General features: G+C 37.1%; 1 protein-coding gene across 3 annotated transcripts in view; it reads left to right on the top strand.

The window, feature by feature from the left end:
* The first annotated feature begins 748 nt into the window (after nucleotides 1-748).
* Nucleotides 749-14,578, top strand: part of BMP5 (bone morphogenetic protein 5) — a 69,935-nt gene continuing 56,105 nt past the window's right edge. For all 3 annotated transcript variants that reach the window (XM_077811592.1, XM_077811591.1, XM_077811590.1), the window contains exon 1: nucleotides 749-1,232. In XM_077811592.1, the coding sequence (XP_077667718.1) occupies nucleotides 749-1,232 (484 nt within the window). The remainder of the gene's footprint in view (nucleotides 1,233-14,578) is intronic.

The raw sequence follows: 14,578 nt of genomic DNA, 5'->3' as shown, positions 1-14,578 counted from the left end.
TTACAATGAGAAGCCTCTTCTTTCCCAGCAGGGTTGTGCTTACATTAGTCTTTAGATCTCTGTTGAAGAGAGCTGTTATATTTGTGCCTGCTAGAGTTGGAAATAACAGTTAAGAAGCTGACAGGGGTTGAATGGATTTACAGAAGTTTTTTCAAGTAAATTCAGGGAAACATATGAATTAGATTAGTACATTCTTTAGAATTAGTTTATACTAAGGTGATTCAAAAGATGTTAAAGTTATCACCAAGCTGCTGGACAAATATAAATTATACTACCAAGGTACAGATCAAGACAAATCTGTGACTCAGGACTTTATCTTTGAAAGAGTGCAAGGTGTGAGAAGAACTCAGAATAACAAGAGAAGATAACTCTGGGAACTACAGTGTATCAGAAGATCAGCTCTTGCTAACACAACCCTGAACTAAAGACCTGGTTATCTAAGGTTTTTAATAGGAATGCCTAGGTCAGCTGACAAAATACTGGTCTTCTGCTCCATAAATGCAGAAAAAACGATAACAACAGTGGAAAATTGGAAGTCTGAATTTCAGCTTTCTTAGAAATAACTGCAACCTGACACATTCCATAATATTTAAACGGAGGGTGGGTGAGAATCACCAAAGATGTTATGTTTAGAGATGACATTGACATGAAGAATAGGTAAATTTTGTTTTTCAGCCACTGGTAAAGCAGATCTCATAGGAGCTCAGAATAAGCAGGAGAAATATTTTTGTTCTTTTTCTTTTCAACAATGAACCTAACGGCACTCAAAGCTTTCCTGGGCTTACTTTGGAATTGCTGGGTTCTAGTGGGTCATGCACAGGGAGGCTTAGGAGACAATCATGTCCATTCAAGTTTTATTTACAGGAGGCTGCGGAACCATGAGAGAAGGGAGATCCAGAGAGAGATTCTCTCTATCTTGGGTTTACCTCACAGACCCAGACCATTTTCACCTGGAAAGCAGGCTTCTTCTGCACCCCTTTTCATGCTGGACCTGTACAATGCCATGACAAATGAAGAGGATACTGAGGAACTGGAGTATTCACTGAGGGAATCAATGGGAGGAGAGAGCAAAGGGGTAAGAAAAGGATACTCCGCATCTCCAAATGGATACTCACGGAGAATACAATTATCTCGCATGACCCCCCTGACCACACAGAGTCCTCCCTTAGCCAGCCTGCGTGATACCAACTTTCTGAATGATGCCGACATGGTCATGAGCTTTGTCAATTTAGGTATGTCTAAACATTTTTTTTCTGCTCTGTTTGACAAACTATCACCCTGATCCTGTAGTTTGTACAGAGGCAAATCTCCCAGTGTGAGCTTAGCCTGTATAAACAAAACAGGATTGGGCCCTGGAAGTTGTACTACTAATAAAATAGAAGTTCTGCTAATGGTAAAGTAGCTACATTGTAGGTGGCCATGGAAAAAGGTTTTTCTCACTGTTTATATAAAGTCAGTTTCTATAACTCCCCTCTCCTGGCTTCTGTTTTCTTTCTTCCATTGATGTAATGAAAGTGCTAGCCTTAGGCCAGCTCCGTTTTTTTAAAACTAAAAAAAAAAATCAAACACTTATGTGTGTTGGTGGGTTATTTTCCCCTCCATTTTATGTAAAGCTCAAACATAAACAAACATCAGATGTTAATATTTTAAAGGCTAGAATGTGAAGAGGGTGGGGAATCAAGTAGTTTCTAACGAGAAGGTTTTGTTTTGTTTTTTTTTTCTGTTGGTAAATGTCAAATTTTTGTTATCTTTTCAGCTGAATGGCTGGATTTTGTGGCATCTGCTGCTGATTTTTTGTTGTTTCTATTTTATAACCAAGGGTTGTATTTTTAGTGTTTTGTCAGGGTGTCTGGAACCTGGGTTCGGTCTTAAAATTTTGTATGTTTATTTATAACATAAACAATAGATATAATATTTCAAAATTCCAGGAACTCTTCTTTTTTGACTTGTTTCTGATATGAAAGTGTATGTAAATTAAGGTATATGGATGAAACCCAATTATATTTGGTCTTGTGGAGCAACATGTTTACCAGTTATGAAACATTACATAATTCAATGAAAAAATCAATTGCACGTTTCTTAACTAGAATAGGCGACTTAAATGTCATTAAGAATGTTGCAAACAATCCATTTAATTTACTCACCAGTTTTACAATCTAAAAATGAAAAAGGAATATGCTGCAAGCCTGACAGCACTATTTATACAACTTCTAATTTGACTTTAGTAGCAAAAGTGTGTAAATGAAAACCTGAAGGTTTTCTACAAGTGCTGTAAAAGATCTGATAAACTGTCTTGCTTTCCAGAGTAATCGTTATTATGGTAACTTTTTTAATATTGGCCCATGTTCTGAAATACACATCATCACACACATTTTAGACTTTTTTTGTCTTCCAGGTCCCTAAAACCTGCCTCAGGATTAAACATGTCTAATCCCTAACCTTCTTAGCTACCAGAATTTGTAGGAAAATGACACCCTAGAGTTCAGTTGGCATAATAATAAAATCATATTTCACTAATTAGTTGGCAGGTTAGCGTGCTCAATTTCCAAATGTTTTTTTTTTAAGAAAAACAGCAACATATATGTGCAACTCCAAATACAATTAATAAATTAATGTAATTACATTTTTTTGTTCCCAGAAGTCAACAAGTTGAACAGAATAGAACTTATTATTTTAACGGGTCAGTTCCTTTCCAGGGATTTTCTAAATATTATACTTCTACATTATCTGCATATTAGTTTTAAAATGATTGGAAACATGATACAACTCACAAAAAGTACTCTACAGCATTTGAAGTTAAAATGCCAATATTTAAAAAAAAACAAAAAACAAACCACTATGATCTCCTAAGCAATAGTCAAGTATCCAATCCTACAAAAGTTTACATATCTACTTAACCTAATACACTGTGGTCAAATCCTCAGCTAGTGTAAATTGGTACAGTTCCATTCAAGTCAATTGAGCTACATCCATCTACAGCGGCTGACGATCTGACCCTTTGAGTAAGCCTGATGATTTTAATAGGACTTCTTACAGGATGTAATATTAAATACGTGCATAAGTCTTTGCAGGATTGGGATCAAGACTGGAATGGTCGGATTCTGCAGTGCTTACACAAGCAAAACTCCCATTCAGGTGAATGCAAGTCTTGTCTACGTGTCTTAATATTTCTGCCTCTCATTCTGGCCTGAGGTCCATGTTCCTTTAAAAACAAAAACCAAAAAAATCCCTTTAAAATAACATTATATGCTTTGTCTTACATTTTTTCAACTGAAAACTTGGAGTGAGAGTTTTCTAGTGGTTACAGTAATTAGACATGATTAAAATCTCAAGAATACTATATAAATTCCAGATTTTGTTTGGTATTTATAAGCCATTAAAAATGTATTTTAAACCTAAATTAGGTTTAACCCTGCATCAGTTTCAATGACCTTCCACAGTGTTCATTCTGTGTAATTGTGGTTTATAGCATGCTTCACTATGTAACATTCATAATAAATATTGATGACTAATATAGATTAGCTTTAACATTTTTATTAAATGAGCCCATGTTTTAGCATAATAACTTATGACTAAATAAGTCATTGAAGCAGGTAACCATTTGGTATGATTTAAGATCCCGACAGATGAGAGCAAGCTATGTTAACATATAATGGGGAAAATATGCATTGATAAATTAATGCTATCACTATACCTTAAAATCAATAAAAATTGAGGTATTGTTAGTAACAGAACACAAGTCATTTTGGGTTTGAAGCACTGAGCAACATTTATCAAATTAATAAATCTTTGTAATCCTAGATTGCACTGATAAAATGTATTTAATTAATTATATGCCAGTATTAATATGGTCAATACTGCTTCCAAAGCAGATTAATCATCCTGGCATTTTACATTTAAACCATTGTATTGCCAATTATAATTACTTAAAGCACATATGGTAAAACAACGAATGTGTAAGTGTCCTGCTGGAGAAGCCTTATTAGGTATGAGCTACAAAAATAAAATCATCCTTATGGGTAACATAATAAATTACAAAAGAAACTAGGGGAAAGTAAAAATCAGTGAAGGACAAATCACTTTCTACTGAAGAACAAAAACTGCAAAAAAAGCTACCTTTCAGAATGGAGTTCTAAACTTCTCACCTTTTAAAAATACAACCAAGGGAATTACAATTACAAGAATTTCCCTCGAGCAACCAGGAGCAAAAAATGAACATATTTATCTTGTCTAAAATTAAAATTGTAAGCACATGCTGCTTATATCAGTATTATGGTCTCTTCTTTCTCAAAAGATATAGACAGGGCAGGGACTATGTATTCTCCCATGTTTTATACAATGCTGAGCATATTGGCAACTCCCCATAAATATTGATGATTGAAACACAAGAGTTAACGGGGTTGGTCCAGAAGACAAAGAATAAAACCTCACCAAAATAAACCACAGAGCTTTTAATAATCTGATCATATAACCTACAACTTCAGAGCTTCTTTGTTTTGTTCATGGGTGGTTTTTTCCTGTTATGTTTTGACCCAGACTGTTGTAAGTGAGTGACTGCAGCTTAGAGTTCTGGCATCTTCTTTTTGGCTGATCTCCAAAATGACATATATGACACCGTATTCGCCAGGGAAGAGCTAAATCCTATAATAATTATACAGTCCTTGCTCACTGTGTCCAGTGGGAATTATGTCAAAGGAAGGACTTTGCTGGAAAAAAAACTTCACGGTTTGCCCACCCCACACCTTAAAACAAAAAAGCAAGATTGAATTAGAGAAAAAAAATTGGCTCAAGTTTGGACCAAAGAAACAGAAAGGATTTTAACAGTTATGTTCAAACATTTCCAGTAAAAGGATTACGTTTTCCATATGCCATCACAATGAGCACCGCTACCACTGTGCTTAAGGGTTTCTCCCCATTTCTATTAATATATCTATATATTTTCTTTTGTTTACAAGTCATCCGTAAAACTTGCTGTAAGCAGATATTTGCCTTTAATAAGCAATTCTGTTTTCTGTCTTCTTATATTTGGTTTGAATACATTTGGCCACTGTTATATTATGGAATACAAAAATAATCAAACCTTTGGTTTTCAATTATTTTCTTCTTGCCTAACATGAAAGTGGTTTGAATTTTTAAAAATGCAGATGGGAAGGGCATTATTATATTTGTCAGCCGGAACTTTACATGCTATTTTAAAGAAGGAACTGACTGTGATCTTTAGCTTTACAAAGCAGCTAATGTCTATAAACAGAAACTAGTCTTTCATAAGGAGTTTTTGGGCTGGATTCTGCACACCTAATTAAAAGTGTTCCCCCACTAGACCCTTTGGAGTCAGCTACTGAATCAAAGGTTGAAATCAAAGAGAGTTTGCTTGTTTAAGGCATATTTATGCTCCTCTTTAAAATGTGAATCATGTATGGACTCATTACAGCCTATTGTTTTTATATATTACAAAGATGATAGAAAACAACTTTTATGAAGTCATTTTAAGGCTGTACTATGTTTTTAGTCCATACTCAAAATACTTACAAATCTGTGTATTACTATTTGAGTTATATACAATAAAACGGGGGCTCCTATCCATATTTAGCCATTGTGCCTGTACGGTGGCTAGTTTCTTAAACCAAAATAATTGACTTGCTATAACCTCCCACACTAAAGTAACCAATCAATACTGAAGGATATGGCAAACTAAGCAAGAAAATGTCAAGAGTAGTGGAAATTGAGCTAGTTTTGATATATGACTGCAAAGAGCATCCGAAACCATTAACTTCTGTATTCGTTTAGCACTTAAGAATGGCCAAACTTTTTTGTATGGTTTAAAAAAAAAAAAGTGGTCAGTTTCTGACCTTTTAGGCTTAATTTTAGCTATGAGTGAATTTCTTTGGATGTAGTACAGTATTTACCTCACAAAAATACAAGTTTTTAATGGAAACATTGAAACAACCCTAATGAAAGTGATGCAAGTGATGTTTTTACTATCTTGTGTTAAACAGACAGATGCTATTATAGAAATGAATAAAAATTAAATAAAATAGCCCACAGATCTTAATTATTTGTATAGTTGGGCAAATGCTGCAAAAAACTTCATGACGATATTGAAGGGAAACTACAACAATCACTGTTTTTTCTTTGTTTTCTGTGAATTTTCATACAAGTGAAAATTTTGCAAGAAAACTTTGTAGCAAGTGAGTCTTGCTAATACTATCCAAACAAAAGCCATGCTGGCAACTTGAAATCTCCTTTGACTTCCCTTCACAATACAATTTTTAGTCATCCAGTCAGTGAACAGAAACAATCTAACGTGACTTAGAAGTCCAAACAAACATCACAAACAATGAGTAACAAGGGAATAATTTTATATGTTTACATGAAGTGCCCAATCGGCTTTGAATAATGAACAAATTAACAAATTTGTTACAGGAACAAAAATCCAAATTCATTGAATAACTTATTCACTACCAACAGCTCACCCATCTCTAATCATTTGTTAGTCAGGGCTAACCAATTTTGACATTATGACAGAGCAGGTTGTTAGGATTTCAAAAGGGAAATATTTGTCCATCTTTCTAGTCTGAAACTATATTGCTTTATCACTTTGTATTTCTATATTTCCTTGGAAATTTCTCATGTTACATGAATGTTATGAGTTCTATAGACATACCTCTAGATAGGTTTGTGTGTTTTGCATGACTATCATCTAACAAAATAATATTTTTATAACCGTCAGTTAATTCTTTGCCAAAGTTAACACTTTAAATTCAAGTAAATTGTTGTAGCAACTTGGCCAAAAATATGTCAAGCTCTCCATTAACTGGGGCATAAAACTGTCTAACTTCCCTTGCCGACAGATTTGAAAGAAATTGCAGATAACTGAAGAGAAACTGATTTAGCAGATGGTCAGAAGTGCATGGTGAAGGGATATCTATAATCTCTCTCTCTCTCTCAAATTGTACATAAACATATATTTAAAATATTAATATTTTCCCATTGGAAGGATGCTGACCCAGTTCTGCTTCTTTTTCTTTAATATGTGTTGCTTTTCCAAACTAAACACAGCTTGGGTTGGGGACGTAAGGATTGTGTGTATTGTACAGTACATATTTTCCTCAGAAAACACCAATTCCTAGCGACTAGCTACAAAAGAGGATGAGAGAAGCTGGTGAGGGCTCACTCTCTGAGGAGGATCTTCAGTGAGTATTAAGTCTCTAGTGGGGCTGTGGAGATGCCTTCTTGACTTTCTAGCCATGACACTTCCTTTGTGCTGGTTTTCTTGGGCCTATGGGCTAAGTTTAGCAGAAAAGTGATGATCATTTGAGGTGCAGTCTTGTATTCCCACATAGCTGAGGATGAACAGTTTATGAAGTTCCTGCTAAAGAAAGGCTCCCCCAGGGCTTCAGGAAAACTCTGGCTGCTACCAGACTTGTAATTATTTCCCACACTCTTCCCATAGTCTCCTCCTTGTCCTCCTCCCTGCCAGCAAAGGTGGGTCACTGAACTTTAATTTTATGGCAGTTTCATTTTGCTGCTCAGACAGTGAATTAGAATAATACTTTAAGAAAGCATTAAAGAAAGTATTAAGAAAAATGAATGCGATAAAGATGACAAAGGAGAGAATGAATGAGGACAGTTCAAGAGTGTGACCCCACTGGAATTGCTGATATGGAACGTGATGTATTCCCTTTGGCGACACTTGTATACCTTGTCATGCCAATAAAGTTCTTGAGATTGGAGGTCGTGTTAAAAGAGAGACAGGAGAATGAAAGGTTGCAAGATGAAGATGGATGAGGTGTAAATGGGAGGGAGTGAGGAGGTGCTCTTGAAGCCATGCAGGTGGAAGTAGGGAATTGAATACTTCATCCTCCAATTCCCCCCCTTATAGCAAAGTAACTTCTTCAATGTCCCCAAACTATTCAGTTCCAGATACAAATCCTTTCATCCTAGCAAAAGAAAATAAGCCCCTTCTACTCCAGTATGTGTGTGTAGGGAGCACAGAGACTGGCTACTGACACTATAGTCATAAATAACATAGTAGCGAGCTTTTAAAAACCACAGGTTAAAGGATGAGGGCTGCCATGACGCATACAGAGAGACTGAGATCAGAGGATCAGCTAAAAGGGATCAGGAGGAACAATGAATCCTCTTGTTCCGAGTTATATTTATGAGTACTTCATTGCACCTAAAGTTCATATTTTATTGGCTAGGCCATGGGGTTTCCCCATTTGCTCTTCTCTTAAAATAACACCCCTGGCTAAAATTTCCTATAAAACGCACAAGTGCTACAGCAGGCAAAACTCGTCAGCCCTGACAACAGCTCGTTTAGTTTGCGGGTGGGGTGCATGGGGGCAGGAGTTGGTTTGTATTTTGTATTGTATTTTAAGACTTGATTTCTGTGCAAAAATTACTGTAAAATGAGTACAATCGTATTGGTTTTATGGTCCTGTACTTTGGCCAGAGTATTACAGAGAGATCCTTCGGTAGTCAAACCAAGCCAGTCGTTTCCAACCATTTTAAGCAATTGTGCCAGTATACTAGACTATGCTGATGGTATCATCCACTCTGTCTCCTCCTATTTAGTGATGTGTATTGTACCCACAATAATAAGAGTAGAACTTGGAGCGGCCCATCCTCTTTTGCAGATAGGGGCATGCACAACTGATAGACGACAATGACACAGTGGGACCCAGCACAAAGGCACATTACTAAAGTAATGAGTGGAAGCCTAGAAAGCTAGTCAGGAAAACCTGAAGTATCAATGCTAATACATGGTATGCATCCATTGTTGGCAACCAACAAACTAGGGGAAAAAATTCCTCCAGTGCTCCCTTGTACGATATTGAAGGCTGAATCAGACTTTACCAGGATGACCAATAGTATTTTCATCCATATAAATACCTAATATTTACGGCTAAATTCTCTACTGGTGTATGTGATGTCACCTATAATATCTAATATTTTACTCATTCATGTCTGCAGAGAATTTGGCCCATGAAGACCCTTTACATGTAGTTTTTTAAATGAATTAATTTCTTCACCACTATATTATTGTTTTTAACACTCATGTATTTAAACTACAGTAAAAGGAATGAAATTAAAGGAATACCTATTGCAAAGTCCCAATGGCCTACTCAGTTGCGGCACATGAAAACATAAGAATGGTCATACTGGGTCAGATCAATGGACCATCTAGTCCAGTATTCTTTCTTCCAACAGTGGTCAGTGCCAGATGCTTCAGAGGGAATGAACAGAAAAGACAATTATCGAGTGATCCATCCCCTGTTGTCCAGTCCCAGCATCTGGCAGTCAGAGACACAGGAACATCTGGAGAATGGGATTGCATCCCTGGCCATCTTGGCTAATAGACATTGATGGACCTATCCTCCATGAATGTATCTAATTCTTTTTGAATCCAGTTAGACTTTTGGCCTTCACAACATCCCCTGACAATGAGTTCCACAGGTTGACTGTGCATTGAGTGAAGAAGCACTTCTTTTTGTTTGTTTTAAACCTGCTGCTATTAATGTAATTGAGTGACCTTTTGGTACTTGTACTACATGAAGGGGTAAATAACACTTGCTTATTCATTTTCTCCACAACCATCATGATTTTATAGACCTCTGTCATATCCCCCTTTAGTCATCACTTTTCCAAGCTGAACAGTCCCAGTCTTTTTAATCTCTTCTCACGAGGAAGCTGTTCCATACCCCTAATAGTTTTTTGTTGCCCTTCTCTGTACCGTTTACCATTTTTTTTTGAGAACCAGAACTGCATGCAGTATTTAAGGTGTGGGCATAGTATGTAATGGTTTTATGATATTTACTGTCTTGAAAATGATAACGCCTCTTAACCATTTTTTTATTTGTGAAGGAAACGGTCTTTAATCTGTGAAGTTTTAAAAGGATGGATGTGCGTATATATATCTATATCTATATATATCTCAATCCTTCCATTTTCTCTTTCTTTCTCTTTTTCTCTTTCTTTCTCGGACTGTATTGCTGTAACATGTAGAAGCCCTAGTCATGGACCAGGAGCCCGTTCTGCTAGGTGCTATACAAACACAGAACAAAAATGTATGTATTCAGTTGTAAAATACTTTCTTAAAATTATTTTATATACAAGTACAGATATATAGATATATAATGTGTGTCAAAAACACATCTGTTCATCTTCCTGATGTGGCCAGAATTGCTAATTAGTAATCTACTAACAGTATAATTTGCCTGGGGAGAAGGTTGAGCTGATTCTTTTGTTGTGGTGATATTAATTTCTGTGCTAATAATTTGATAAGGGAAGTCAAGGGACACAACGAGAAATCTTTGGCCTGCAGGTTAAGGACAATAAGAAAGAGGTTTTAAAATGCATTAGGAACAAAAAGAATACTGACAAGGGTATTGGTCCATTACTAGATGGAAATGGTAGAATTATCAGTAATAATGTAGAAGAGGCAGAGGTAATTCAATACATATTTCTGTTCTATATTTGGGGGAAAAAACAAACGATGCAGTCTCATCATATGGTGGTAACACTCATTCCACTAGTTTCTCTGGAGGATGTTGAACAGAAGCTTACTAAAGTTAGACATTTTTAAATCAGCAGTTCCGGATAACTTGCATACAAGAGTTTTAAAAGAACTAGCTGAGGAGCTAGCTGGATCATTAATATTGATTTTCAATAAGTCTTGGAGGACTATGGAAGTTCCAGAAGACTGGAACAAGGCTAATGTGTCAATTTAAAAGAAAAGGGATAAATGGTATGATCTGTTAACTATAGTCCTGTCAGACTGACATTGATCCTGGGCAAGAAAATGGAGCAGCTGATACAGGATTTGATTAATAATGAAATAAAGGAGGGTAACGTAATGAATGTAGATCAACATGAGTTTATAGAAAATAGTTTGACTGTAACTTGATATCTTTTTTTGATGAGATTACAGGTTTGGTTGATAAAGGTAATAGTGTTCATGTAATATACTTTGCCTTCTGTACGACATTTGATTTGGTGTCACATGGCACTTATATAAACCAAATTTATATAAAATTAACTAGGAATACATTAAATGGATTAAAAACTGGCTTACTCATTGGTCTGAAAAGGTAACTGTAAACAGGAAATTGTCATTGAGGGGGTCTGTTTCCAGTGGCGTCCTGCAGGGATGGTTCTTGGCCCTACCCTATTTGTCATCTTTAGCAATGACCAGGAAGAAAACGTAAAATCATCACTGACACAAAAATTGGGGGAGTGGTAAATAGTGAAGAGGACAGGTCACTGATTCAGAGCAATCTGAATCACTTGGTAAACTGCGTGGAAGCAAGCAGTATGCATTTTAATATGGCTAAATGTACATGTATACATCTAGGAACAAAGAATATAGGCCATATTTACAGGATGAGGGACTTTGTCCTGCAAAACAGTGACTCTGAAAAAGATTTGGCGGTTATGGTGGATAATCAGCTGAACATGACCTCCCAGAGTGACTTTCTGGCCAAAAGAGTTAATGCAATCCTAGGATGCATAAACAAGGGAATCTCAAATAGGAAGAGAGAGGTTATTTTACCTGTGTGTATGGCACTGGTGTGAACACTGCTGGAATACTGTGTCCAGTTCTGGTGCTCACAATTAAAGAAGTATTTTGATAAATTAGAGAAGGTTCAGAGAAATGTCATGAGAATGATTAAAGGATTAGAAAATATGCCTTAAAGTGATAGACTGATCTCCTTGTGTCTATTTAACTTAAAAACAGAAGGTTATGGGGTGTCTTGATTACACTGTATAAGAACCTCAATGTGGAAAAGTATTTAATGGGCTCCTGCGTCGAGTAGTGAAAGTACACAAACCAATGGCTGCATTTTGAAGCTAAACAAATTCAGACTGGAAGTAAGGTGTAATTTTTTAACAGTGAGAGTAATTTATTGTTGGAATAATTTACCAACCGTTGTGGTGGATTCTCCATGACTGACAATTTTTTTAAACCAAGATTGGATGTTTTTCTAAAAATGCTGGGGAAGTTCTATGGTCTGTGCTATAGGAGGTCAGATTCAATGATCACAGGGGTCCCTTCTTGCCTTAGCATCTATGAATAAAACCAAACCACAGGAAGGGAGGTAGTGGTGACTCTGCACAGGGCTTTGCTTTAGATCAGGTGGAGAATGGCACGTGGTCATGCATGATGTAAGGTGCCAAAGGATTATTTGAACCCACTCTGCAAAAGAGGTATGAAATGGGAAAAATAGTAGAGATCCTGAGGATGGATGATGGAAGAGCAGGCCCAGCATGCAGCACACCAACAGCAAATGGTTTTGCTGTGATTTATGATGGAAAATAGGAGGCTCAGGCAATTGCCCTGTAGTAAGACTGTTTTGGAACAGGTGCTCCAGAGGTTCTTTAACCCAGGGCATCTCCTAGGTTGCCAGCGAGTATTTGTCCTTCTCTGTCCTAGATTAAATAGATTGCCATTCTGAGGTCTAATCAGTAACCCTCAAGTTAGTGGTACTTGGTGTGTGGAACGTGGAAATCTGTATGGAGGCTGAACGGCTGGAGAGTCTACCACAGCCACGGTCGCAGCCCAGACCTAAAGGACAGTCAATGGGCTGTCCAAGGAAGAAAACCAGAGAGATTCACTTTCCAGACAAAGATGCCCTGCCTCAGTTTCTCCATCTGTAAAATAAGGATGCTTGTATGGAGCTTACATGCCTTGTGAGCTCTAATTCCCTTGGACAAACCTTTCCTTCTCTCCATGAGCACAGAGGGCCAAAGATGTTTCAGAATTGGTCTAGGACTGTGGTTTCACCTTTCAGTGGTGGAGGCAGAATTTGGGGGACCAACAAAGGTTTGAGCTCCCTGTTTGTCCAGTGGAGGTAGACATGGTGGATCTGCAACTACATAAATCCCGTGGCCTCTGTCCCCCACATACCCTATTTTTAATGTGGCTGTGCACTTTGTATAAGATTTAGCTCTTGAGAGCTTTGTAGCCCCTTGCACTTGTACTGTGCATTCTTCCTGGGGATTTCAAAGTGTCCTTGTTCTAGAAGGAGATGTCAGTAGATTGCTGTGAATCATAATCTTCAGGATGTATTTATAAAGACAGACAGTCATGTAGATGAAACAAAGAATTATTAAGACTAAAGCAGTAAAAGCTGTCTAACTCACTCAGGTATTGTGAGACTAGCCTAGTTTATGACTGTAAGGTATAAAATTGTGCAAACTTGCTATGAAATGTCTCTACATAATAAAGATAAAACACAGAAAGCACGTAAGTCTCTCTAGTTTAATACACTGGGGTTGTTGTTTTTCCTTTTTAAAAAAGTCCTTAAATTATACTATTTTTCCCCTCATCAATACTGTGCAGCCTTAGCAGCACTGACCTTTCCAGGCTGCCTGTTTGGACCATGGTTTATCAGATGACCATTTGACCCCTTTGTTAATTGTGCTTAATTGCATCCTGTTGCAACATTTTGAAATAAGGATGAGAGTTCATGGATCTGCTCCCAGGAGTTGAGGACTAATAACAGCATTTGAGCCTGGTGCTGTGAGATGCTGAGTAACCTCCCATTTAGTTCAGTGGGAGTTGAGGGTTGCTTAGTAGCTTGCAAGATAAGTCCTTTAAACTCTTATATTTCACAAGTAGGTTCCCAGTTACTTGTAAGACCTGGAGCTTTCCCAAAGGCCTCAATGCTGCATTGAGGAGCATAGGTCCCTTGTATCAGCTCCATTAACTGGAGTTTGAAGAAGATAACCTGGGATCTGTGCCTCTGTTCCCATGAGAGAGCTTACTCTGTCTTTCCAGAATTTCTCGCTTTTACTTCTCTAATGCTGCCATTTCTCCTGAACTGACTGTGAGTCTCATGGAGTTTGATGGTCGTCTTGGAGTCCAAGACTTACGTGAGAATCTCAGCTTTCATGTTTTTTTTTCTTAATGAAGTTTCTAATCCTATGGTTGCAAAAAAAAAAAAAAAAAGTGGCCTTTAAATGTTCAAAAAGCAGAAGGCAAGTAAAAAGAACCCAAACTTAATTTTTTTAAAATGCATGATTTTTAACCCAGTCCCATGATTTGCGTGTGTGAGGGTGTCTGTCTAAGGAATTTTGAACACTAGGGTTGAAGATACTGCTTCAGTCCCCCAGAGGGTGGAGATTTCCATGTGCCCTTTCACTGTGCAGCAAAGATGGGAGAGGCTCCCAACAAATAGCATTGCTATTGTTTTGTTGTTCAGATCTCACAAGGAAGTTCTCAGAGTGCTTCATATCTGAAAATAGATGAAGAAAAGAAGCAATAAAATTTAAAAGCAAAATCCTCAGCTGGTGTAAAATAATTTACCTCTATTAACTTCATTTGAGCAATGCTGATTAACACCAACTGAGGATCTGGGCCCAAGTTTTTAAGAAGCACAATATGGAAGAGTATGTTATCAAATGATGATTAAAAACAGAGATAATTAACCTCTTAAGTGTTTTGTGAAGAATTAACTATGGTTGTGGAGGATTGTAGAAGAAGCCCAGTTACACGATGTTTGCCATGTAGTAGTTGGAATTTAGAAATTGTTTGACTCTGGATTGTAAGAACCTAGGTGGATCTGGCACCAAC

This window comes from Eretmochelys imbricata, chromosome 3 (assembly GCF_965152235.1).
Source record: "Eretmochelys imbricata isolate rEreImb1 chromosome 3, rEreImb1.hap1, whole genome shotgun sequence".
Classification (NCBI taxonomy): Eukaryota; Metazoa; Chordata; order Testudines; family Cheloniidae; genus Eretmochelys; species Eretmochelys imbricata.
Note: the sequence above shows the minus strand (reverse complement) of the source record. Positions and strands in the feature narration are given on the sequence as shown.